The 23,515-nt window shown below is 70.3% G+C and overlaps 4 protein-coding genes across 4 annotated transcripts; 2 read left to right on the top strand and 2 right to left on the bottom strand.

Moving 5' to 3' along the window:
* Nucleotides 1–580: 580 nt before the first annotated feature.
* Nucleotides 581–8,446, bottom strand: CHLNCDRAFT_58651 (hypothetical protein; the record flags this gene model as incomplete). The annotated part of the gene is made up of 15 exons (XM_005845302.1): nucleotides 581–2,231; nucleotides 2,450–2,565; nucleotides 2,810–2,943; nucleotides 3,158–3,279; nucleotides 3,549–3,652; nucleotides 3,860–3,997; nucleotides 4,173–4,321; nucleotides 4,545–4,623; nucleotides 4,871–4,968; nucleotides 5,140–5,245; nucleotides 5,398–5,538; nucleotides 5,753–6,967; nucleotides 7,164–7,397; nucleotides 7,656–7,928; nucleotides 8,120–8,446. The coding sequence occupies 15 exons, from the start codon at nucleotides 8,444–8,446 to the stop codon at nucleotides 581–583; spliced, it is 4,887 nt and encodes a 1,628-aa protein (XP_005845364.1).
* A 601-nt stretch (nucleotides 8,447–9,047) lies between these two features.
* Nucleotides 9,048–11,324, top strand: CHLNCDRAFT_53960 (hypothetical protein; the record flags this gene model as incomplete). Its single annotated transcript, XM_005845436.1, has 9 exons — nucleotides 9,048–9,245; nucleotides 9,308–9,406; nucleotides 9,462–9,477; nucleotides 9,615–9,700; nucleotides 9,873–10,007; nucleotides 10,221–10,487; nucleotides 10,683–10,785; nucleotides 10,999–11,094; nucleotides 11,149–11,324. The coding sequence occupies 9 exons, from the start codon at nucleotides 9,048–9,050 to the stop codon at nucleotides 11,322–11,324; spliced, it is 1,176 nt and encodes a 391-aa protein (XP_005845498.1).
* A 525-nt stretch (nucleotides 11,325–11,849) lies between these two features.
* CHLNCDRAFT_32290 (hypothetical protein) lies at nucleotides 11,850–13,546 on the bottom strand. Its single transcript, XM_005845301.1, has 6 exons — nucleotides 13,371–13,546; nucleotides 13,157–13,238; nucleotides 12,780–12,882; nucleotides 12,347–12,543; nucleotides 12,033–12,145; nucleotides 11,850–11,922 (listed from the first exon to the last, which is right to left on the bottom strand). The coding sequence occupies exons 1-6, from the start codon at nucleotides 13,459–13,461 to the stop codon at nucleotides 11,861–11,863; spliced, it is 648 nt and encodes a 215-aa protein (XP_005845363.1). The 5' UTR covers nucleotides 13,462–13,546; the 3' UTR covers nucleotides 11,850–11,860.
* Nucleotides 13,547–16,728: 3,182 nt separating this feature from the next.
* CHLNCDRAFT_6558 (hypothetical protein) lies at nucleotides 16,729–21,300 on the top strand (the record flags this gene model as incomplete). Its single annotated transcript, XM_005845435.1, has 11 exons — nucleotides 16,729–16,824; nucleotides 17,024–17,227; nucleotides 17,446–17,551; nucleotides 17,752–17,867; nucleotides 18,095–18,209; nucleotides 18,405–18,724; nucleotides 19,378–19,689; nucleotides 19,948–20,123; nucleotides 20,319–20,394; nucleotides 20,602–20,667; nucleotides 20,944–21,300. Coding segments are annotated over 11 exons (1,944 nt in total), but the record flags the coding sequence as incomplete, so codon positions are not given.
* Nucleotides 21,301–23,515: the final 2,215 nt, after the last annotated feature.

Here is a 23,515-nt window from a genome sequence, read left to right as displayed (position 1 = left end):
ATCGCGCCGCCTCCTGCCCGGCCACCCCCACCTGCCCGCCCGCCGCCTCCCAGGAAGTAGCAAACGGGAGGCGCACCGCACCAGCGCCTCATTGCATCAATGCCCAGCCGAGTGCCCCCAGCCGCTACCCACCCGCCCACAGACCCCGCCCCTTGTTTGCTGAAGACTGCCATTTTGTCCCCGTCCTTGCCATTTGCCCAGCACTGCAGGACACACTGCCGCCCTAATCCCCCATTTCATGCACCGATCCCCCCCTTCTCTTTCTTCTTTTCAGCTGCCTCACCCCCTGCCTCCTTTTGAGGGGGAGCCTGTAACCGCTAGCGTAAGCTCAGGCGGGCGCTGGGCTGGGTGGTCGCTCACAACGAGGAGGTGTGCAGGCACTGAGGCGTGAATAGAAATCATGGAGCGAGCGGGAGGGGCGTGTGTGTGTGTGTGTGTGTGTGTGTGTGTGCGTGTGTGTGGAGACGCTTCCGAGCTTGGCGAGCCGTCAGTCAGGAGAGAAGTGTGCAATTTGGGGTGCAGGCTTGGTGGCCATATCCGCCTACCCCACCAGCGCACAAGCGCCGCAGCAACTGGGCAGCTACACGCCGCCTCCGCCGCCTCCGCCGGCCTTGCCGCGGGGCTTGGGCTGGCGCGGGGCGGCGCCGCCGGCGCGGGGGGTGCCGCCGCCGCGCCCGCCTGGCGACCCCAGCGCTGCCTCCAGCTCCGCGGCGGGAAGGTAGCGCAGGGGGCCGGGCAGGCGGGCGTTGAGGGCCTCTGCCTCCTCTGCCGTCATCTGCCGCTCCCGCTGCAGCAGGTTGTCCCGCACCTTGGCGGAGGCGACGCGCTGGCGGCGCCCCGCGGCCGCCGCCGCCCCGCCGCTCCCGCCCTCGCCGCCGGCATCCGCCGGCGGCGGCACCGGTGGCGCTCCGGGCGCCGCGGGCAGCAGCGGCGCCGCGGCCGCGGCGGCGGGCAAGGCGGCGGCGGGCAGCGACGCATCCTCCGACCCCGCACGCTGCCGTTTGGCGCTGGCCGGGTGCGCGGCCGCGGCGGCGGCGCGCTTGGGCCGTCCGAGGCCGCCGCCGCCGCCCGCAGACGGCTGCGGCGAGACGGACATGGCGGTGGCTCCCGCTGCCGCCGCCGCCGCCGCCACCGCTGCATGAGGGGCGTGTCGTGGGGAGGGGCCCCTATCGGGGCCTCCCACCGGCATGCCACGCAGCACGGCAGGCTGCGCCGCCTGCAGCGCCGCCGCCACTGCGGGATCCATGCCGGCTAGCTGCGCCTGCTGGTGCGGGGGCAGGTGCATGGCCATGCCGGGCATCGCCCCAGCCGCGCCGGGAGGCCCAAACATGGCCGCCGCCACGTCGGCAGGCACCTGCGCCGCCGTCGCGCCGCCGCCCGGCACGCTCACCAGCATGCCCGCCGCCGTGGCCGGCAGCTGCTGCCCGCCGCCGTGCATCAGCTGCTGCCGCGGCGGCGGCGCCAGCTGCAGCGGCATGGCCAGGAAGGCCGCGGCGGCGGCGCCGGGCTGCATCTGGGGGCGAGGCAGGTGCATGGGCTGCTGCGGCTGCTGCTGCATCGCCTGCTGCTGCTGCTGCTGCTGCTGCATGAAGAACTGGTGCGGGGCAAACATGTCCACAGCAAACGAGGGGGCACCGTGCGCCTGCGGCATCGGCAGCATCTGCTGCTGCAGCGTCTGCTGCTGTTGCGCCTGCAGCTGCTGCTGCTGCTGCGCCTGCTGCTGCTGCTGCATCGCAGGTACCGCCTGCGTGTGCTGCTGCATGTGCGGCGGCGCCTGCAGCTGCGCCTGCACGTGGGGCGGCGGCATGAAGTGCACGCCGCCGCCTGCGGCCGCCGTCGGCAGCCCGCCCATCGCCGCCGCGGCCAGCATTGCCTGTTGCTGCTGCTGCTGCTGGTACTGCTGGTACTGCTGGGGCGGCATGGGAGGCTGGGGCAGGGGCATGGCAAACTGAGGCAGCTGCTGCATCTGCTCAGATGGCGGCGGAGTTACGCCTGGCTGCGCCGCCGGTGCCCCTCTCAGGGCTGCCGCCTCCTGCTGCTCCCGCTGGTGCTGGGCGGCGGCAGTGGCGGCCGCCGCCTCCGCCTCCGCCCGCCGCCGCTGCTGGGTGTGGTGCAGCCAGGCCAGCGCGGCCTGCGGGTCCTGCTGCCGCAGCTGCCACCACTCCTGCTGCTGCAGCGTCACCAGCTGCTTCTTCAGCCGCTCCCGCCGCTTAGTCACATCAATCAGCATGCTGCGGGCAGGGTGGCAGTGGTGGTGGTGGTGAGGTGCGAGTGGAGGGTGTCCGGAGGAGGGCGCAACCAACCGACGCAGGCAGGGGCCGTCCTGCGCCGACCGGCCCGGCCAATCGCGCCAGGAGTTGGCAACCCTGCATGCAAGCAGCTGCCCGCCCTCGCGCCGACCAGCGCCCTGCCCCCCAACCATGTTCCAACCCCGCCGCCCGCCGCGCACCGGCAGGTCTCCAGGTTGGCGCGCAGGGTGTACATCGTGTACCGCTCCCCCTCCTGCGCAGCCAGCGCCTGCTTGGCGGCCGACATTCGCTCGGCTGCCTTGGCCTTGCCCTCCTTCTGCGGCGCGGGCAGCAGGCAGCCGCAGCAGCAGGCGGGTCGGGCAGGGAGGCGGCAGGCGAGGGACGGATGCACAGGCACCAAGCAGGCTGGGAGCGGGCAGGCAGGGGAGAGGCGGGACGGAGGTGCAGCAGGGGTTGCCATATCAGCCTGGCAGCTGCGCATGGCTGCTGCACCGTCCAGCACGCGCCATCCATCACCCATCCATCGCCCCGCAAGGCGCGTCGCGGGGCGCCAGCCGCACCTGCTGCGCTGCCGCCACCTTCTCCAGCCGCTCCGCCAGCAGCCGCTCATCCCGGTCCTTCTGCGCCTTGCTGTGCAGCGCGCAGTACACGCGGTACTGCCAGGCCGACTTGCGGGCGGGGTCGGGTCGCACGGCTGCACAGACAGGCAGGCAGGCAGGCGCAGGGGGACCGCGGAGCGGGCAGGCAAAGGGTCGCTGTCGGCACGGCAGGCACAGGCCAGCCAGGGCAAAGCCAGAGCCTGGGGGCAGCGCAGCTGGAAAGCAACGCACGCTGAGGGCATGCCCGGGCATGCGGTGCATTGTAATATGAAAAGGGAAACAAATAAAGCGCCAGCGCGCGACGCCCACCTGTGTACAGGCCGATGTTGCGGGCGCAGAGGACGTGGAAGGCGGTGGGGCAGCCGCCGGGCTGCTGGCAGGCCAGGACGGCGCCGCCGGTGAGGCCGCAGATGGCGCACCGCCCCTCCCACCTGCGGCGGTCCGGCAGCGATGGGAGGCAAGGCAGGCAGGCAGGCAAGTCTGGCTCTCATCCTCCACGGGTGGCAGGCCGGCCAGCGAGCAGGGCATGGCGTGCCGCCTGTGGCGCAGACGGTTGCTTGCTGAGTGGCACACAATGCCCCCGGGCGCCCCCCCAGCGTCCCCACACCTCACCATCACACACGCACCCCCTCCACCTGTCCCCCCCAACCCACCACCAACCACCCACCAGCCAGCAGCCAGCCAGCCGCACGCCCCGCACCTCTCCGCCTTGACCTTGTCCAGCCCGCCCACATACTCCTGGCGCCCCGCGCCCGGCACCTCCCGCAGGCCGATGAAGGTCTCGGGGATCCACAGCGCGCAGGCCTGCGGTGTGTGTGCGGTGTGCGCCGCAGGGGCGAGGCGATGGTGGGCAGGCGGGCAGGTGGCGGTGGTGTGCGGGTGCTGGCAGGCGGTGGTGCACGAGGGCAGCGCTCGCACGGCCGACGCCCAGCAGCACCAAGGCCCCAGGCAAGAGAGGTGGGGACCCTTGGGGCCAAGCACTCACAGCAGGCTGCGCGCGCGCACGCTCACCGAGTGCACCCAGCGCCGCCCATCCTCTGCCTTCTTGAAGGCGCCGTACTTGATGGGGCAGAGGGCGCAGGAGCAGCTGCGAGAGCCGCCTTCCAGCGGTGCGCGGGTGGTCTCCCAGCTGGGCGGCCGGATGGCGGCCTGCGGGCGGCGGCAGGCAAGCAGGAGAGACACCCGGCATCAGCTCCCGGGCTGGCCGAGCCCTGCGCAGATCTTCCAATGGTAGCCTCTGGTAGCTGGCATTCGGGGACAGGAAGTGGAGGGGGCACAGGCCGTGCAGATGACTCTCTGTGTAAGGCCCAGCCGCCCCACTCACCGGCGCCACGCCCTGCGCCCGCAGCCGCTCCTCGTGCTCCCTGCACGGCTCGCACAGCCAGTCTCCCTCTGGCAGCACGCCGATGCCGTAGCAGTGCTGGTGCACTGCCACGTCGCATCGCTCACAAAATACAATAGGGTTGGGGGGCTCTGCGGCACGGGAGGCGAGGAGGCACGAGGAGCGCAGCCATGTGTGTGTGTGTGTGCTCAGGCAGGAAATCGACAGGAAGCCATGGGTGGAAACTGTGCCGGGCCTGAGGGGGCCTGAGGCTGCTGCATACGCGCCCTCAGCTGCGGCGCCAGCAGCAGCAGCAGCAGCAGCAACACAGGCGCGAGGGGCCACACGGCGGCGGCACCGCCAGCGGCGCCACACCTGAGCGCCCGTCGCCACACACGGCGCAGAAGGCCTCCTGTGTGCTGTTGTCCCGGTGTGCCAGCACATCATACAGCTCCTGCATTGGGGGGAGCACAGGTAGAAGCACGGAAGATAAGAATAAGCAGTGGGCACCACAAGCGGCGGCGGGCGCTGCAGGGCGGGAGGCCAGCAGGCACGGGAGCTCCTGGGACAGCGGCAGCCGGCCCTGCTGCTGTGCTGGGGCAAGAATCACGGGCGGAAGCAGAGCGCGGCATAGGCACAGCGTGCTATCAGGCAGCGGCGAAGAAGGGTGCCGCCCCAGGCAGGAGGCGGCAGCGGCTCACATTTGGCGCCAGCGTGTACTGCAGCGCGGGCGACCCCTCGCGCCCCTCCTCCTCGCCCTCGTACTCAGCCTGGTAGCTGCCGCGCTGCCGCCCCAGCACTGCGCCAGGGAAGCCACACCGCATGTTCCTGTCTGTGCACGCGCATGCATGTGTGCATGTGTGTGTGCGTGTAGTGGTGGGGCCGTGCCCAGCACCGCTGCACCTCATCAAGCTGCCCGCCGACCCGGGCCAGCCTGCTGCGCACCCTGCCTGCCCTCCCTCCCTCTCACCAGGCCGCGGCGAGGCCATAATGGATTGCTTCTTGGCCGCCTGCGCCTCGGCGTGCGCCTGCTCACGCCGCTGCCGGTGCTGCTGCCGCTTGATCTCCCGCACTTTCTGCACGGCGGCGGGCGCGGCTGGTATTTATGGAAAGCTGCAGGCGGGCAGGCTCTGGCCTTCCAGGCAGGCTGCGGCCCGCCGGGCCAACCATCACGGGGCGGGCTGCTGTGCCAGGCAAGCCCAGAGCCAGCCAGCCAGCTGTGCCGCACCAGGATCCAAGCCTTGACCTCCTCCTCCTCAGCCACCCGCTGCGCCGCCGCCGCCCGCCGCTCCTCCGCCTCCGCCAGCACCCCAGCCAGCGCGGGCACCAGCCTCGCCCGGTTGATGGCCGCCTGCTGCATCAGCTCGCTCTGCGGAGCGGCGGGGGACACAGGCGTGGCAGGTGAGCGCATCCGCCACCTCCACAACAGCCACACGCTGCCGTAGACCGATGCAAACAGCACACTCGGCTCTTCTAGTCCCACCTCCCGCCAACCAGGCCGCCATCCCAGGTGCCCCAGGAGCACCACACGCGCACACACACTGCCACGCACACACACTGCCACACACACACACTGCCCCCACCTGCAGCGCCAGCATCTCAGCCAGCACCTCATCCTCGGGCGCCGCCGCCAGCAGGCCCGGGCAGCGCTCCACGCTGCCGCGCCACTGCTCGGCGGCGGGCGCGTCGGGCTCGCCGCCCGCAATCAGCGCCGCCACAGCCTTGGCCACCGGATGCTGCGGCCCCGTCTCGCCCTCGGGCCTGGCGGCGGCCGTGCGGACGGCCTTCTTGGGCGGGCCTGTGGCGGAGCGGTGGCTGCTCTTCTTTCCAGCCAGCAGAGCGTAGTTGCTGACGCCGCGGGCGCGGCCGCCGGGGCGCGCTGGCGCGCTGCCGCCGGCCCCGCCCGCCGCCGGCGACGCCGGCGGCCCCTCGCCGCCGCCGGCTCCCAGCCCGCCGCCGTCGCCGGGCGTGGCTGTGCCTGCTGCTGCTGGGTCGGCAGAGCCGTCCTCTAAGCTACCCAGGCCGGCCATGTCAGCTGCGCCCGCCGCCTCGCCCTCGCCAGCTGCCGCGCTCCCAGGCAGCTGCTGCTGCTGCTCCGGCAGGCTTGGGAGGTCAGCCGCAGAGGGGACCTCTGGCAGCGGCGCTACAGAGCCAGGGGTGGCGGTCAGCAGCGAGACGCCGGGGGGGGCAGCCTCGCCGGGCGCCGGCCCTGCCGCGCCGTCGGGGTCGCCGCCGTCTGCGCTCGCGCCGCCCTCGGCCGCGGCAGGCGCGGCCGCCTCCTGGCCTGCGGTTGCCTGCCTGCTGGCAGCCAGCACCTCTGGAGCCGGCACCTCCACCGCCTGCTGCATGGTGTGTGGCTGCACAGCGTGACGCAGCACGAGCTCCGTGTAGGGGTGCAGGTAAGCCGCCGTTGCCAGCCGAGCCTCCGGGAGCTCTGCTGCTGGCACGCCCTCGGCCGCCGCCGCCGTCTCCTCGCCAGGCGCCTCCTGCTCCTGCCTGCCGCCGGCTGCCGCACGGGCCGCTGCCGCTGCGTCCCTGCCAGCGGCCTCCCTGCCAGCCTGCTCCAGCGTCTGTGCCCACGGGGGCAGCACCCGCAGGCTGCACCCCAGCTCATCCGCCAGCGGCGCCAGCCGCTGCCGCAGCCACTCCTGCATGCCGGCGCGGCTGGCGGCATCCAGCTCGCCGGCGCCGCCGTTGCTGCTGGCGCCAGACTGGAGCCTGGCGAGGGACGCCTGCACCGCCGCATCGCCATCTGCCGACAGCGGCTCCAGGCCCCCCAGCTGCATCAGCTCCGCCAGCTGCAGCAGGCGGGGGGAGGGGGAGGGGCAGCTTGCTACCGTCACCACTGGTGAAACCCCATTAAGGGAAAGGCTGCGCCGTGCTTTTGGGCGCCAATGGCGGCACAGACAGGTGGGCACAGGCACACAGCCGGTCGACCCCATCGAAAGCGCCACCCCGTGCACAGCTGGCCAGCCCCCAGCCACGCCGCCCCACCTGCTGCACCAGCATCGCCAGCCGCTGCTCCGGCAGCACATCCAGCAGCTGCCCGGCGGGGGCTCCGCTGGAGGTGGTGGGAACGACCGCCATGGCGCGCGCCGCCGCGGCCGCCGCCGCCGCCTCGGCCTGCTCGGCCACCGTGGCCGCTGCCGCCGCCTGCGCCTCCAGGTGCTCCTGCCGCCGCAGCTCCTCCTCCTTGCAGTGCCGCGAAACCAGGCGGCTGCTGCGCCGCTGCGGGCAGGGCGGCGTGGCACACCACGGCAGGCAATCGGGCGAGGGTGGTGGGTGGAGGGCAGGGCAGTCGTGGGGAAGGCAAGCAAGGCAAGGTGCTTCAGGCTGGGCTGCCAGGCGGGAGAGGCAGGGCTCCGCTCCCCGGCAGCACAACCATGCTGGTGTGCAGCGCCACGGGGCAGCTTGCACACACAAGCCTCCTCCTTCCTGGCCAGCCGAGAAGACAGCCCCCCCCCACACACACACACGCGCGCACACCTCTGCGTCTGGGCTGCCGTCGAGGCCGCCCGAGGGCCGCGAGTCGACTGCTCCTGTGTCCCACTCACTGCCGCCGCGCGTGGCCGCCGCCACTGCGGCGGCCCGCGCCGCCTCTGCGGCCGCCTTGGCCTGCGCGTGCCGCCGCTGCTGCTGCTGCTCGTCCTCCAGGCGGCGCCCGCAGGGCGGCACCTTGAGCGCCGGGTCGTCCCGAGGGTCCAGCAGCATGGGCAGCAGGCCCCGCAGGTCTTCTTGGTTGAAGTCCCGGAAATAGTCCTGGCAGGGGAGGGGACAGAGGGGGAGGCGGGGGCGGGAAACGGCATGTGGGTGCTGCACGACGGACGAGGGCAGGGAGCGAGGAAGCAGCCGATGGTGCCACGGCGGGCCCCGGGCCCGCGCCGCGCGGGGGGACGGCAGCGGCTGCGGCTGCGCGGGCAGCCTGCCGGCGGGGCAGCCCCGGGCGGTACCTCGATGTACATCCAAAAGGCGGAGGGGTCGCCGCCACCCGCCCGAGCCCCCGGGAAGTGCGATTCGGACGGCGAGTGTGGCGCGCCGCTCTTGGACTTGCTCTTCTGCTTGCTCTGCGCCACCTTCTTCTTGTTCTCCTCCAGCCGCACGTGCACCACCGAAACGGCGTCCTGCATCGTGCTGGGGTAGAGGCGCGAGAGGTCCTTGGGCGGCAGCGCCTTGCCTGCCGCCACCGCCGCCGCCCGCACGTCCCGCCCCGCCGTGAGCGCCTCCTCGAAGGTGGCATCCTCTCCGACCAGCCATTGCACGGCCTCCAGGGCGCTCATGGCCGCAACAGCCGACGCAGGAGGGGTTTTTGGGCAACAAGCAGCTGGGCGCCGTCGGCGCCTAGAATTGCTGCAAATATGATCTTCAGCAAACTGCCGCCACTGAGAATTCAAGCGCGAAGGGCCGCAGGCCGCAGGAAACAGCTCCGATGGACATCACGCCCGCCACTCGCGCTGCCGCGCTCCACCGTTTCCCTAGGTTGAAAGGCATCGTTTTCGAGCATCGCAGCACGTTTTCGAGCGCCCGGCAATGAAACGCAGTACGGGCTGGAGTACCGCACTGCCCAAACAACGCCCACAGGGGCTGTGCTCATTGCCAACTGCGCCAACTTTCTTCGTAAAGCACTAGATCGCATCTTGGCCACGTTGCCTCCTTCGTGCACGCCGCCTTTCGACGACGCGTTTTCGCCTTCCTGCTCCTGCTTCCGCGTAAGCGCTGCCGCAGGTGCCAAACAGCCAGTGCAGGTCGCACATTGCAACCCCCAGCCGAAACTCACAGCAGCACCACACCCGCAGCCGTCAGGCAGCGCCAGGCGGCGAAGCGGTGGTGGCGGCCGTGCTGCGAAGCGCCCTCCCTTCCGCATCTCCCTGAGCGGGCGAGATGGGGTGCAAGCCCATCTGCAGCGTTCCAGTCAAGTTCTCCCAATACCTGTACTTCGTCGGCTTCCTGCTGACGGCCATCTCCAGCTGGCTGCTGCGGGACTATGGCGGCAGCGCGCTGGACTGGAGCCCGCTCAACGAGGCGCGTGCAACAGGGGCCCGGACGGGACCCAGCCAGCCCATCGCCGACAGCAGTCGGGTTCCGCCTGCCGCCGTGGCAACCGCCGCCCCTCCCGCGCCTCCCCCTGCCCCTTGCCGCAGTGTGTGGACCCCTCCGACCCGCAGTCCACCGCCTGCCTTGGGCAGCAGGCCGCGATGCGCATCTCCTTTGGCACCTTCCTCTTCTTTGCCCTGCACCTGGTGCTGCTGCTGGGCGTCACCGCCAGCTCCAACCCGCGCCTGGCCCTGCACACAGCCTACTGGCCCCTCAAGTGAGGCCGGCTGCGCCAGGCAGCGTGCACGCCGCCGCTCCTCGTGCCCCCTGCTGTCGCCTCGCCTGCCCCCGCTTGCCCCCCGACCGGCGGGCGGCCCCGCTGCCGCATGTTCCTGCTCTGGGGCGGCCTCATAGGCGCCTGCTTCGCCATGGACAACACCTCGGTCAACGGCTTTGGCCAGGCAGCCCGAGTCTTCTCCGGAATCTTCATCGTCCTGCAGGTGGGCCGCGCTTTGGAAAGGTGGGCCGCCGACGCGGCACGGGGCGCAGGGCCGAGCGCCAGCTGCAGGCCGTCGCCATGCTGTGCAGCGCGCGCCTGCTGCTGTCGCGTGCGGGCTCTCTCCCTTGCTCCTCACCGTGCCTGCCTGCCTGCGTGCCGCTCCCCAAATGCAGCTAGTCATCATCCTCGAGTTTGTGTATGTGGTGAACGAGTGGCTGCTGGAGCGCGAGAAGTGCGCCTTCACGCTGGTGGTGGCCACGCTCCTGATGATTGCCGGCTCCTTTGTGGGCATCGGCTTCCTGTACCATGTGCGTGCTGCCCCGCCCGGCCGCCCTCTGGGGCAAGGCGCCTTGGCGCACAGCTGCCCGCATGCAGCCCCGGCGGCAAAGCCGTGCGCGTCGCGGCCAGGACGCAGCGCCGCCTTGCTGGCGCCGCCACGGCCGCCCGCACCCGCGCCCGGTTGCTCACCCGCGCCACGCACGGGCGTGCCGCCTGCCCCGTCCTCCCTCCCTTGCCCGCAGTACTATGCGCCCTCCTCCTCCTGCAGCCTCAACATCTGGTTCATCACATCAGCCATCCTGTTCTTCCTCGTCTACGCGGGCATCTCCGTGTCCCCGCTGCGCCACGACAGCGCAGGCCTGTTCACCTCTGCCGCCGTCTACGCCTACGTCACATACTACGTCTGGTCGGCGCTCAACAGCGAGCCCGCGGACGACGCGTGCGCCGCCACCTCGGCCGGCGCCAACAAGACCATCCAGATCATCGGCTTTGTGCTGGCCATCCTGGCGGTGCGCCCCCGTGGAACCACGCTGCCGCGCTGCTGCGGCGCGCAAGCGCCGAGCGTGCGGCGTCGGCTGGCGGGGGCTGGTGCTGCGAGCCAGCTCATCCTCGCGCACCTGGCACCGGCTGTCGGTGCCTGCCGGACGGCCATTCGACCCGACAGCCTCCTCCTCCTTCTCCTACCCTCCCTCCCTGCACTGCAGCTGGGCTTCAGCACCATGAGCAGCGGCGTGAGCAGCCAGGCATTCGACCTGGCCAAGGGCACCGGCACCGACGACGAGCAGCTGCCCTACCGACCCGACTTTTGTGAGGCGCTGCCTGCTGTGCACGCTGTGCACCTGGGGCGTAGTGCAGTGCGCGCTCTCGCTTGCAAGAACACCTCGGGCGTCGGAAATGCCGTGCAGCTGCTGGGGCCGTCTGCTGGGGCTTGGGCGTGTGTGCCAGGCATCGCCCTGGCCCCGTAGTGGCATTGAGCATTCCGCTGCTGCCTTCTTGGACTGCCTGCCTGCCTGCACACAGTCCACCTGATGTTCATGCTGGCCGCCTGCTACATGCTGATGCTGTTTGTCGGGTGGGACCTCGCGGGCAGCGGCGGCGACTTCAACCTGGACCAAGGTGGGCCGCCTGCTGCCCTGCTCTCTGTGCCCGCCCGCCCGCCGCCACGCCCAGCTCGCCTGCCCAGCGCTGCACTGACACAACCACAAATGTGTTCGTTGTGTGCGCGGTTGTGTTTGGGGGCAGGCTGGGGCTCCACCTGGGTCAAGATGGCGGCCAGCTGGCTGTGCGCCGCGCTCTACACCTGGAGCCTGGTGGCGCACCGCGTGCTGAGCGGCCGCGAGTTCTAGCTGGCGCGGAGAGGGCGCTGCAGCGGCAGCGGCAGCGCCGGCGTGCTGCCCGTCCCAGCTGGGAAGCCCGGACGCCTCCCTCTGCCTGACCTGCCCATCAGAGCAATTGGTCCACTCCTCTCCTGGCCGCCGCACCCTCTGTTCTACTGCCTCCTCCTCCTCCTATGGAACACCGCATGTATCCTGAGAAGAGGCTGTACCAATGGCTGAGACGCGTCACACAGATTGATTAAATGTGGTGCTGCACGGGCGGGGTGGAGCAGTTCTGCAGTGTGTGCGGGCGCAGGAGCATGCCGCGGGGCAACAGCGAGGCGTCTGGGGCAGAAGGAGGAAAAGGCAAGCGAGCAGGGGGAGGGGAGCAAAAGCAAGAGACGGAGGGCGGTCGAGACAGGCGGCTCGTGGCTGGCCCGCACGCTAAGCGGGGCAGGCAGACGAGCCAGTGCCCATGGGATGAGCAGCAGCAGGCTGCTGCCCCCCTGGCTGTCCAGACGGTCGTCCTGCAGAGCCGCATTCGTTTGCAGTTGCGACCGCACGGCTCACGCCGGCAGCTGCAGCCGCTTGTTGGCCTTCCAGCACAGCGCATAATAGAAGAAGAAATCTGCAGGGCATCGGATAAGGCACAGCAGAGTGAGGCTGGTGAAAATCGCCACCACAGGTGATGGCAGGCCGTGGCAGACGGCGGGCCCGCCGGTGGGCGGCGGGGCTCACCCGCGTACAGCGCCGTCTGGATGACGCCGCTGATCCACACAATCCACTGGCGGTAGTGCCTCTCGGTGGCAAAGCGGTAGATCCAGTTCAGGATGTAAAAGCCGCGGTACGCGCTGCAGTACAGGCAGGCAGGCAGGCAGGCAAGACACGCGTGTCAGCAGCTAAGCAGCCCACAGACTCTGGCTTGGCCACCGGCAGCAGCCGGGCGGGAAGGCGCATGCGTGCCAGCAGCTCGCCGGGCCCCGTGCCAGCAGCCGGGCGCGGCGTGCGCGGGCGGCCCCCACGCCACGCCACCCCACGCCGCCGCGCCGCACCCCAGCAGGGCCACATAGTTGGCTGTGAGGTTGTCGATGTTCTGCGTGCGCTGCATGAGCACCAGCTGCGGCAGGATGGCCACGGCCTCGAGGTAGATGGAGAAGGTCCACAGCACCTCGGTCAGCGTGAAGCGGTGGTTCAGCACCAGGGCCAGCAGGAGGCAGGGCGCGATGAGGAAGACGTAGCGGAAGGTGTCCTGCGGGGGGCGGCGCGGGGGAGGCGGGGGGCCGCCGAGGGGCAGGGTCGGCTGACGGCAGGCCCGGCAGCGGCGGGGGCGCACGGCTGAGGCCAGCGGCAGCCGGCGGGGGTGGCTTGGCTGCTGTGTCCCCGCCAGCTGCTGCTACAGCTGTGGGCCGGCTTGGGCCCATCCTCCATCCAGCCCCAAGCGCATAGCGATGCAGCCGAGCGCTCCATGCCCGGCAGCCTGCTTGCCTGCTCGCGGTCGTACGTCTGCTTGACGACCTTATCATACCGCATGTACCGCACGATGCTAAAGGCGGTGGCCAGGAAGGTCACCTTCATGAAGGAGTTGTAGCTGCACGGAAGGGGGCAGGAGGCAGCGGGACGCCAGGCACGAGGTGAAGCAGGCGACGAGGCGGCAAGGTGGGCTGTGCCTCGGTGGAGGCATGGCCGCTCGCCCCCTTGCCGCTCGTGGGCCACTGGCCCAGGCCTCCCAGCTGGCACATTGCTTTCAATCAGCATGCTGTAGACGAATCGGCTGGCTGCCAGGTGCACACCCTGCTGCAGGTTCCTGCCGCCGCCCGCTGCCCCGCGCAGCCGACGGCCAGACCCAGGGCGGGAGCACTCACACAGAGATGAACGAGTAGAAGAGGTCCAGATAGCGGCACACAAACACCAGAGCGTAGAGCTCCTGCGTCTTGAGAGAGATGCCTGCGTGCAGGGGGGCGGCGATCCGGTGAGCGGCAGACCTCCAGTCGACCGATGGCAACAGGGACTCCTGTTCTGGGGGTCTGCCGATCCGCCTGGGCGTTCCACGGTCATCGCCCACAGCCAGCTGCTCACCTCGGCACGACCTCGTGGCCCGGATTTTCAGCAACAACACCATGATGCTGAGCAGGTGGAACATGTCGCCACAGAGGCGGAACAGGTTCATACTGGCCAAAGCTAGCGTTCGGACTGGCCGGGCCTCGGCTGTTTATGCAGGTCGTTTGCCTGCCTCGGGGGTGCCTGGAAGGCAGGGTGGCAGTGGTGGGGGCGCTGAGGCCGCTGTTTCAGTCCGTCCCGGCCGAACAGTACAACTCGACAGTACACAGAGCCGCTGGAGGCACTCTGGGCCTCCCCGGATTCGGCATGCATTGCCCAGCACACAAGGGCCGCTACAGCCACCGCTCCCACAACCAGTCACAATGGAACATGCAGGCTGTGCAACAAGCACAGGGGCCGCCCTCGCGCCTGCAGACGCCCCACAGACTGCGCAGCAGCCAGCCAGCAGCTGCTCGGAACAATGCAGCCAGCAGGGGTGTGGCGGCGGCAGTGATGCAGTGCCGCCCGAAGCGGCAGCGCCGCCAGCCGGCACGGACTGCATGAAGTGCCGCAAGCAGGATGCGCAGGTGGGTAGCGCAGCAGGAGAGCATACTTCGCTGAGCGACCCAGCACTCAGCACCGTGCCTCTGGCGCAGCTGCTGCTCGTTGGCGCCTGCGTCCCCAACACCCCAACACTGCACTCCACCGGCGCCCTCCCATCCCCTGCACCGCCCTCTCTGTCTCCCGCCCGCAGCTGGTGGCCCGGGGCCGCGAGCCGCTGTGCTACCCATGCCTGCACGACCAGCTGCTGTCCAAGGTGCGCAACGCGGTGCGCCTCCACTCCCTCATCCTGCCCGGCGACCGCCTGGCCGTCGCCATCTCCGGCGGCCACGCCTCGGCAGCGCTGCTCCACTTCCTGGCGGAGCTGCGCAACCCGCGCACCGACCGCCCCGCGCGCGGCAAGGTGGGTGGGGCGGGCCCTGGGGACGCCGGGCAGCAGACGCGTTGCGCCTCATCATTTCAGACAGCGGCTGCACCCTCTGTCCCGCCCTTGCATTGTGATTGATGGTGGTGGCAGCAGACGCACATGCTGACAGGGGTGGCAGCCGAGGCTTGAAGTCACAAGCCCGCCACCAGTCTGCCAGCGCTGCCCCGGCCGCCTCCCCACCGCCCACGCCTCACCGCCTGCCGCCCCCTACCGGCTTGCCTGCCTTGCCGGGCAGGTGTCCTTTGGCATGCGCCTCATCCACATCGACGAGTCGGCGGCGCTAGGCCTGGATGCGGGGCAGGCGGCGGCGTGGCGCGCCAGCGTGGAGGCGGCGGTACAGGGATACTGCGGGGACGGGGTATCCTACCATTGCGTCCCGCTGGAGGCCGTCTTTAATGCCGGCGGCGACGCGGTTGGCACCGGAGGGCTGGCAGGCGCGCCGGCGGCGGGCGCGGGAGTCCAACAGGTGCAGCAGGAGCAGGAGCAGCAGCAGCGGCGGCAGCGGGAGCGGCTGCAGGCGCTGCTGTCGGCTGTGGAGGACGCCACGGGGAGGGAGGACCTGGTGAGCCACCTGCGCGCCCGCCTGCTGCTGCACACCACGGCGGCGCTGGGCTGCGGCCGCCTGGCGCGCGGCGACTGCGCCACCTCGCTGGCGGCACACATTGTGGCGGCGGCGGCCAAGGGCTGCGGCTACTCGCTGCCTGGGGATGTCCGCCTGATGGATGCCAGGTGTGTGTGGGTGCGCGTGTGTGGTGGCTGAGTGGTGGCTGTGGGTGCCTAGCGGCGCGGTGCGTGGTTCCGGGGGTACCAGTGCTGCTGTAGGCTCGGCATGGCGGCGCCATGCCCGCCAGAGCCCGCGACAGGAGCGCCGCCACTGGTGCCGCAGGCACGGCGCCGTGCTGCCCGCCTGCTTCCTGCCGCTGCGGGAGGTGTCGGCTCGAGAGCTGGGCCTGGTGTGCAGCCACTGGCGCCTGCCGCTGGCAAGGCAGCCGGCGGCGGCAGCCGAGGCGGGGCTGGCTGAGGGGCGGGCGGCCAAGAAGAGCATCAACGCCCTGGCGGCTGCTTTCATAGCAGGCATGGAGGCTCACAACCCAGGTAGGCAGACCCAAGGAGAGACCACGGTAATGGTGATGCGGGGCAAGGTCAACCCTTATAAGTTGCTTTGGATGAGCTGTGCGCTGTGCATGGGGTCCCGCCTGCCTCGCAATGACTGAATGCCATGGGTGCCCTGCTCTGCTGCTGGTGGGTGCAGGCAGCGTGCCCAACATCATAAACACCATCTCCAAGCTGGAGGCCTTCCCCTGGAACGACCCGGCTGTGGCCCAGACCAGCCAGCAGGAGCGGCAGCAGCAGCAGCAGCAGCAGCAGCAGCGGCAGCGGCAATGGCAAGAGGAGCAGCACGGGCAGCAGGAGCAGCATGGGAAGCAGGAGCAGCAGGAGCAGCAGGAGCAGCAGGAGCAGCAGGAGCAGCGTGCGGTGCTGTGCCCCATCTGTTTTGCTCCGCTGGCGGATGACGAGATCCCTGGCAGCGGCTGTGGAGGCGGCGGCGGCAGCGGCAGCGAGCACACCAGCGGTGGCACCGGCACGGCAGTGGCGGCCGCGGCCGCTGGCAGCTGCCTCAGCTGCTACCGCCAAATCCTGGGCAGTGCCCCGGAGCAGGTGGCTGGCGCGCTGCCCGACGCGGTGCGGCAGCAGATGGCGGCGCTGGCGGCGGCCCCCTTGCGTGTGGCAGCGGCGGACGCATCGGACGGTGTCGAAGGGGTCGGTGTGGAGCGCTTACGTGGCGAGATAGCAGATTTTCTGTTGGAATGAGTGTAACAGGTCTGATCTCTGTTTAGCAGCCGGTTGATGGGAGTTGTGTCAAATGAGGGGCAGGTGGCGGCGGCGAACGCCCGGCGTGCCTGCTGAGACCAAGCCATCGGTCCATAGGCAGGGGCCGCCAGCGTGTCGCTTGTTGCAGCTAGGCAAATGCTGCGCACCGCCAGCAAGAATGCGGTGAGTTGGGGCGTGAGGCGTAACATGTGGTAGCAAAACTTCGCGTTCTCTACCCCCCGACAGGCCCGCGTGCTTTATTACCCTCCTGCAGGTGTTTATAGCACGTGACGGAGCTGCATGGCGTCTGCGGCTGGACAGGCGGGCGGCGGGGTTTGCCGCCGCTGCCGCCGCCGACGCGCAGCACACCGCAGCAGTCGACGCTCCTGGTGGTGCGGCCGAAGCTTTCAGCCAGCTGGCCAGCCAGCCGGGCAGCTACAGGTGCATTCGTACGCTTCTTGTGGAGTTTGAAGCCATGCGCTTATGTGCCGATACCTGCCGCGGGCATTTTCTCTGTCACGTGTGGCTCCATGCCTGGCATCCAGCCACCCCACCTCTCTTGATGCCGCTTGCAGGCCCGTCGTCAGCGGCTCAGTTCTCAAGCGCCACGGGCGAGACCTGACGCTGGAGGCTGCAGAGGGCCGGCTGGACCCGCTGATCGGGCGGCATGATGTGCTCGAGCGCACGATGCAGGTGGCCGCGGCCCTCCCCTCCCCACCCGCCGCCGCCGCTGCTGCTCTGCCGATGCAGCAGCGCACACCCGCTGCGACCCGCCTCGCTTGTAGCTGCGCTGCCTCTTTGTTGCTCTCTGAGTGGACGCAGCAGCGGGCCCCGAGGCGCGCCCGCCGCCTGCCTTCACCGCCGCACACCACCGCCACCGCATGTGCCGCAGGTGCTGCTGCGCCGCACCAAGAACAACCCTGTGCTGATTGGGGACCCTGGGGTGGGCAAGACTGCGGTGGCTGAGGGCATCGCGCAGCTGATTGTGTCGCCCGCAGCACCGCCGGGGCTGGCGGGCCGAGCGCTCATCGCTGTGGATGTGGGGTCACTAGTGGCGGGCACACAGTACCGCGGCGCCTTTGAGGAGCGGCTCACGGTGCGACTGGGGGGGGGGGCCTCGGGGCGCCCGGGGCACATGCGCCAGCCTGCATCACATGGGGCTCCCTGCGGGTGGCCAGCCTGCAGCTGCTCACTGCTGGCCGCCAGGCCATGGCCAGGCCAGGCATGGCAAGGTGCTTGCCGGCCTGGGCGCCTTGTGCTCGCTGCCCACCCTCCTGCCGTGCCGTGCCCTGCCCTGCCCTGCCCTGCCCTCAGTCTCTGCTGCGGGAGGTGCACATGGCTGCTGGGCGGGTGATTCTGTTCATCGATGAGCTGCATATGCTGATGGATGCGGGGAGGGTGGAGGGAGGCATGAACGCAGGTGGGCGCCTCGGCTGGCTGAGTGACGAGGCACGCAGGACGGCAGTCGTGCCGCGGCTGCTCTGCCAGACAGGGCCGCTGCATGCTAGGGGATGCGGGCCACCCAGACCCTGCCGTAACTGCACATACAACCTCCCACCCACCCAGCCCCTGCTGCAACCCTTCACACAGCCTCCACCCCACCCGCCTCTGCCCCTGCAGCCAACCTGCTGAAGCCGGCGCTGGCGCGCGGCGACCTGCACTGCCTGGGCGCCACCACTGTGGAGGAGTACCGCAAGCATATCGAGCAGGACGGCGCCTTTGCGCGGCGGTTCCAGGTGGGTGAGGTGGAGGGCAGGCGGGGGCCGCTTGTGTGTGTGTGTGTGGTGGGTGGGGGGCGCTGGAGCTGGCAGATGTGCCAGGCGCTGGCTCTCCACCGCGGCTCGCCTGGATGCCCTCACGCACTGCCCGGCTTCCCGCTCTCTCCACATGCCTGCCTGCCCTGCCTGCCTTCTTGCCTGGCCCGCGTACCCACCTGCCCAATCATTTGCCTGCCTGCCCGCAGCCAGTAATGGTGGAGGAGCCGACCCCAGAGGAGGCGGTGACGTGGCTGCGGGGCCTGAGGGGGCGGTACGAGCGGTACCACGGCGTTCGCTTCACAGACGCCGCGCTCAGCACAGGTGGGCCATGATCGAGGGGGCGACCATCCTTCCTCAGGGAACAAGCATTCAAAATGAAGCCTGTGTGTGGCTCCTGTCGCCTCCATTGCAGCCTGATGCACCTTGAGTGGCTGCTCGCTCTCTGCAGCCATTATCAAAGCTTTGCGTTATGACCGTGCTTTGTGGTCTCCCTCCCTCCCCGTGTGTGCACTGCAGCCGTGCGAGCAGCGCAGCAATACATCCCCGACCGCCGCCTGCCCGACAGCGCCATCGATGTGATCGATGAGGCCGCGGCACGGGCCCGCCTGCATGCCGGAGCAGCGGCGGCGGCGGCGGCGGCAGCAGCGGCGACCCAGGCGCACGCGGCGGCGGCACTCGGCAGGTCGGGGGCAGGCGTGCAGGGGGTTGCACCGTTGTACAGCAGTGGCAGCGGGAGCTGGGAGGAGAATCAGCGGCTGATGGAGTGGCTGAGCGCTGTGCGGCAGCAGTCGGAAGCAGGGCCTCAGCTGCCAGCGGCAGCAGCAGCAGGAGGGCCAGTGTCGCCAGCAGCAGCAGCAGCATACCAGGCACAGCCCGCCGCCAGCATAGCATCGGGAGCGGGAATGCCAGGAGCTCGGCCGCTGCCAGCAGGCGTGGCGCAGCTGGTAGGCGGCGCCGCGCCGCGAGGGGCCAATGCAGCCAACGCGCTGTCCTGCCCTCACTGCGGTACTCCTGCGGTACCATCAGCTGGCTCGGGTGGGTGTGGACTGTGGCTTATTGGTGCCTGTCGTGGATGATGCCACTCCACATGCTGCCCTTCCTGCCGCATGTTGTTTTGTTTTGGCCGCACCCCACCCAACACGCCGTCGCACACACCATCAGCGCACATGCCACCCACCACACACAGACACAAACACGCACAGTTTGGCCCGCTGATACTGCAGAGACGGTCACCTGCAGCAGATGCGGCTTCACCTACCTCAGCATACCTCAGGAGAAGCTGCTGCTGGGGGCATCGCTCTTCATGCACCGCCGCAAGCAGCAAGTGCCGCTCCCACAGCAGCAGCCCTGGCAGCACGCCACCCAGTCACAGCGGCAGCCGGTGGCGGCCGGAGGACAGCCCCACCCTGCGGCGATAGCACCATTCGCTGTGGTGCAGGACGCAGCACCAGCAGCGGCAGCCGTGCCAGAACCAGCAGCCCCGGCCCAGCCGGCAGGCCCACTGCACAGCAGCAGCAGCGGCGGTGTCGGCAGCGGCGGCAGTCGTGGCAGCGCTGGTCCCTTGGTGGTCGACTCGGCAGATGTGCTGTCGGTTGTGGCAGAGGCCAGCGGCATCCCCTCAGAGCACCTCTCCCAGTCTGACTGGCAGTCGCTGTCCAGCCTGGAGGCACGCATGCGCCTGCACCTGGCAGGACAGCACGCGGCGGTGGCGGCCGTGGTGGGCGCGGTGCGGCTGGGGCGCTTGGGCCTGCAGCGCGGCAAGCGGCCGCTAGCCAGCCTGCTGCTGACGGGACCTCCGGGAGTGCGCGGGCCGCGCCTCGCACCACTCATGCCCTGCTGTACCCCCCATGCTGCTCCTGCCGCCCCTCCGCCCTGCACCGCCATCGCCGCCTAGGCTAGCCTGGCCTCCGCGCCCGACGCAGCATGCCGGAGCAGTGCCTGCCTCCCTTGCCGCCGCTACCGCCTTCCTGCCTCCTCCTGCGCCCCGTCGCCACCGCCTGCCTGCCTCCGCATGAGCCCCTCCCCCTTCCTCCCCACCCCTCCCCTGCTTGCCTCACAGGTGGGCAAGGCCACGCTGTGCCAGGCGCTGGCCTGTGCCCTGTTTGGCTCCGACCGACACCTGCTGCGCCTCAACCTGGCAGAGTACGGCGACAAGGCCTCGGTCAGCCGCCTGGTGGGCGCGCCGCCGGGGTATGTGGGCTTCGGGGACGGAGGCCTGCTGACGGATGCAATCAGGTGGGGCGGCTGGGTGGGTGGCTGGGTGGACGTCGTCGGTCGCCCCGCTGCCACGCCTCTCCAAATGTAGCTGCCACGGCTGACGCTGGCGCTGGCGCTGGCACTACCGCTGGCGCTGGTGGTGCCGCCGCCCGCCCGCCCCACGCCCAGCGCACCCACTCTGCCCCGGCCCTGTGGCCGCCCCCCGCCCCGCAGGCGGCGCCCCCACAGCGTGGTGCTGCTGGAGCGGGTGGACCGAGCCCATCCAGAGGTGCTCAGCCTCATAGTGCAGGTGTGGCAGTGCCGCACCACGCAGCACGGGCGCCCCTGCCTGCGCCGGTGCCGCCGCCTGCTGCCGCGCCGAGAGCTGCGGGGTGCGGGGCGCCTGCGACGCATGCGCTGCGCCGTGCTGCAGCTGCGGTGTGTGGCGTTGCATGCATGCCCGTGTGTGTGCCTCACATGCGCGCATCCCGCCGCCGCCCCTGCGCCCGTCGCGCAGGTGCTGGAGAGCGGGCAGCTGCAGGACGGCATGGGCAAGCGGTGCGACTTCCGCAACGCGCTGCTGGTGCTGGCCACAAGCCCCACCGCCGCGCCGCTGCCCGAAGGCTGGGCGGACGCGCCGCAGGCAGCGGCGCCAGCACCAGCCGAGTCGGGGCCTGGCAGCGTCGCGGCCGGGCCGGCAGCTGGGCCTGGTGAGCGGGGCGGCGGCGCGGGCGAAGCGAGTGGCACCATTGGCGTGTCGGTTCCAGAGGCGCACGTCCACCCAGAGGCCTACGCGTCTGGAGACAGCAGCAGCAGCGGCGGCGGCAGCGTGCACAGCGCTCACAGCGCGGCTGCGCAGTGCCTGCAGCCCGACGCCGGCGGCAGCAGGCTGGGAGCGGCGCCACAGCAGCAGCAGCAGCAGCAGCAGCAGCAGGCGGCGGTGCATCCCCTGCGCCACCTGCCCTCCGAGCTGCTGTCCCGCCTGGACTGCCAGGTCAGCATGGCGCCGCTGTCGCCAGCGGACATGCTGCGGGTGGTGGAGCTCCAGCTGGCAGAGTGCCAGGCGGCGCTGGGGCAGCAGGGCATCGGCCTGCGCGTCGAGCCGGATGCGCGGCGCTGGCTGGCGGCCCGCGGCCTGTCGCCCGCGTCGGGGGCGCGGCGCCTGCAGTCGCTGCTGCGGGAGCAGCTGCTGCTGCCTGTGGCGGAGGCGTTGCTGGGGGAGAGTGCAGGGCGGCGGGCAGGCAGTATGCCTGTGACGCCCACGGCGGCGACAGCCCGCGTGGCGCCAGACGGCAGCCGCCTGGACATCCGGCTTGAGGGCTGACCTGCACACCGCCACATCCGAACTGGTGCCTTGCTTGCTTCTTCCAGTGATTGCAACGCGGGCCCTGCTGGGACGGCACACGTGTGTCTGGAGCGTGGCGAGTCAGCCTGCGCGTGCGGCTCTACCGGCTGGTAGGGAGGAGCCGCTGGTCAGCCGGGCAGCTCTGCTGCGGCATGTGGTGGCCCCTGCGCTTCAGCACCAGCTGCTGCTGCTGCTGCAGCAGCAGCAGCGGCAGCAGGGCAGCCCCGCGACAGGCTTGCTGCTGCCGCTGCAGCTGGCAGACATGCTGCTCCCGGAGCCAGCAGGTGCGGCTGCTGGCCAGGATGCCGCTGAGGAGCAGCAGCAGCTGAGGCAGCTGCAGCCCCACCTCCGTGCCCTGGAGGGCTGCCGCATCGACAAGTTGCCCACAGCGCTGCAGGCGGCTGGCATTGACAGCCTGGAGCTGGCGGCTGGCATCCTGAAGCGGTGTGGCGCCGGCGGCGGCAGCAGCGCAAGCACATATTTCCAGCAGCAGCTGCCGCCCCTGCCGGTGCCGCCTGCCAGCCAGCAGCCACAGCAGCTGCAGCAGCTGCGGCAGTGCATGCTCCAGCTGCCGGCTGCCCCTCTACCCTGCTGCGGAGGCAGACGAGGTGCTGCAAGCCACGCTGCCAGGCGCCATACAAGCCGCGATGATGGCCGCGGCTGCGACAGCGCCGCGGTGGCAGCAGGGCGGCGCTGGTGCCGGTGCCGTCCTGCCAGGCGCGCATGCTGCTGCGGTGGAGGCGGCCTGCCGAGCTGCCCGGGCGCTGGCCCTGTCTTTCAACCAGGCGCCCATTGCAGGCGAGCAGCAGGCCTGGCGGCCGCACCATCACCGCCCTCAGCGCCGCGCCAGGTGGCCGCAGAGCACACCCTGCAGCACCTCACCCGCCACAGCGCCCGCCTAGCGGCGGCAGCCCTCGGCGACGCCTCCCCGACGCCCAGTGCAGCGCGGGCGGGCACACTGCGTGGGGTGGCACTGACGCCGGCAGAGGGGGCCAGCCGCTGGGGCTGCGCTGCTTCCGAGAGCTGTGCCAGCTGGCGACCGCGATACAGCCAGCACAGTACGACTGCGCCACTCTCCAGGCCGGCTTGCTGCAGCTGGCTCAGCAGCTGCTTCGGCCGGGCCCAGCTGGGCAGCCTGCTGAGGTGTCAGGTGGCCTCCTGCCCGTGGAGCAGGTTCGGCAGCAGCTGGCGGCAGCGGCGGCGCAGCTGCCTGCGGGGCGCCTGCGCGACATTGTGCTGCTGGGCACACAGCAGCAGGACCTGGCGCAGCGGGTGCCTGCCGTGCTGGCGCCCAGTCAGGCGAAAACATTGTGAATCACAGGCACCGCACTGCGGCAGGCTTGCCAATTTGACAGGTAGACAGCTCGTCTGTGATGCCTGGGGCCAAGGAAGCCTCCAGTCTCAGTGGTCGCAAGAAGCCTCGGCAACAACAAATTGAGCTGCTAAGCTGCCGGCCCTGTTGACAGGGACATGTCTGTATTTGGATTGATGCGCGTATTCAGCTTTGATCTCCACCAGTTGCAGTGTTTCTGGCCCTCGTGGCAGCTTTGGCGATGGGCGGGCGATGAGGACTGCTGTCGCGTCCAAATTTCGCCAATCAGCTGGCGATGGCACATTGAGGATTGGCGAAATGCGGGGGAGCCACCCTTGCGCCTGGCACAGCGCAGCGGCCACATGCGGCGCCGCTGTTGCTTTGTCGGCACTTGCCTCCCTTTTGGGGGACTGGGGGCGAAGCCCCCAGCAAGCTGGCGCTTGTTTAACACTATGGAGTGAAGTTCCTGAGGAAAATTGGCCATTTCTCCTCAAAATATTGGCGATGTCAGTCATGGGGGCTGGCGACGCGCTGGCGATGTCGCCCCGCCGCCTGCCCTCATTTAGCCAGCCCTGGCTGGCGATGGGCTTCGGCGAATCGCCAGCCAGAGCCGTTTGTTGGCCCGATTTCGGCAGCATTTGGCGATTTCGCCAGCTTTCAGAAACACTGACCAGTTGTGAAGCATTGCCTTGCTGGCGCCCAGCAGGCGCCCAGCAGGCGCCCAGCAGGCGCCCAGCAGGCTAAAACAACACGGTGGCTGGACAGCGTATGATA

The sequence above is a fragment of the Chlorella variabilis genome (genome assembly GCF_000147415.1).
Source record: "Chlorella variabilis unplaced genomic scaffold CHLNCscaffold_18, whole genome shotgun sequence".
In the NCBI taxonomy this organism is placed as follows: domain Eukaryota; kingdom Viridiplantae; phylum Chlorophyta; class Trebouxiophyceae; order Chlorellales; family Chlorellaceae; genus Chlorella; species Chlorella variabilis.
This window is presented reverse-complemented; position numbering and strand designations above follow the sequence as displayed.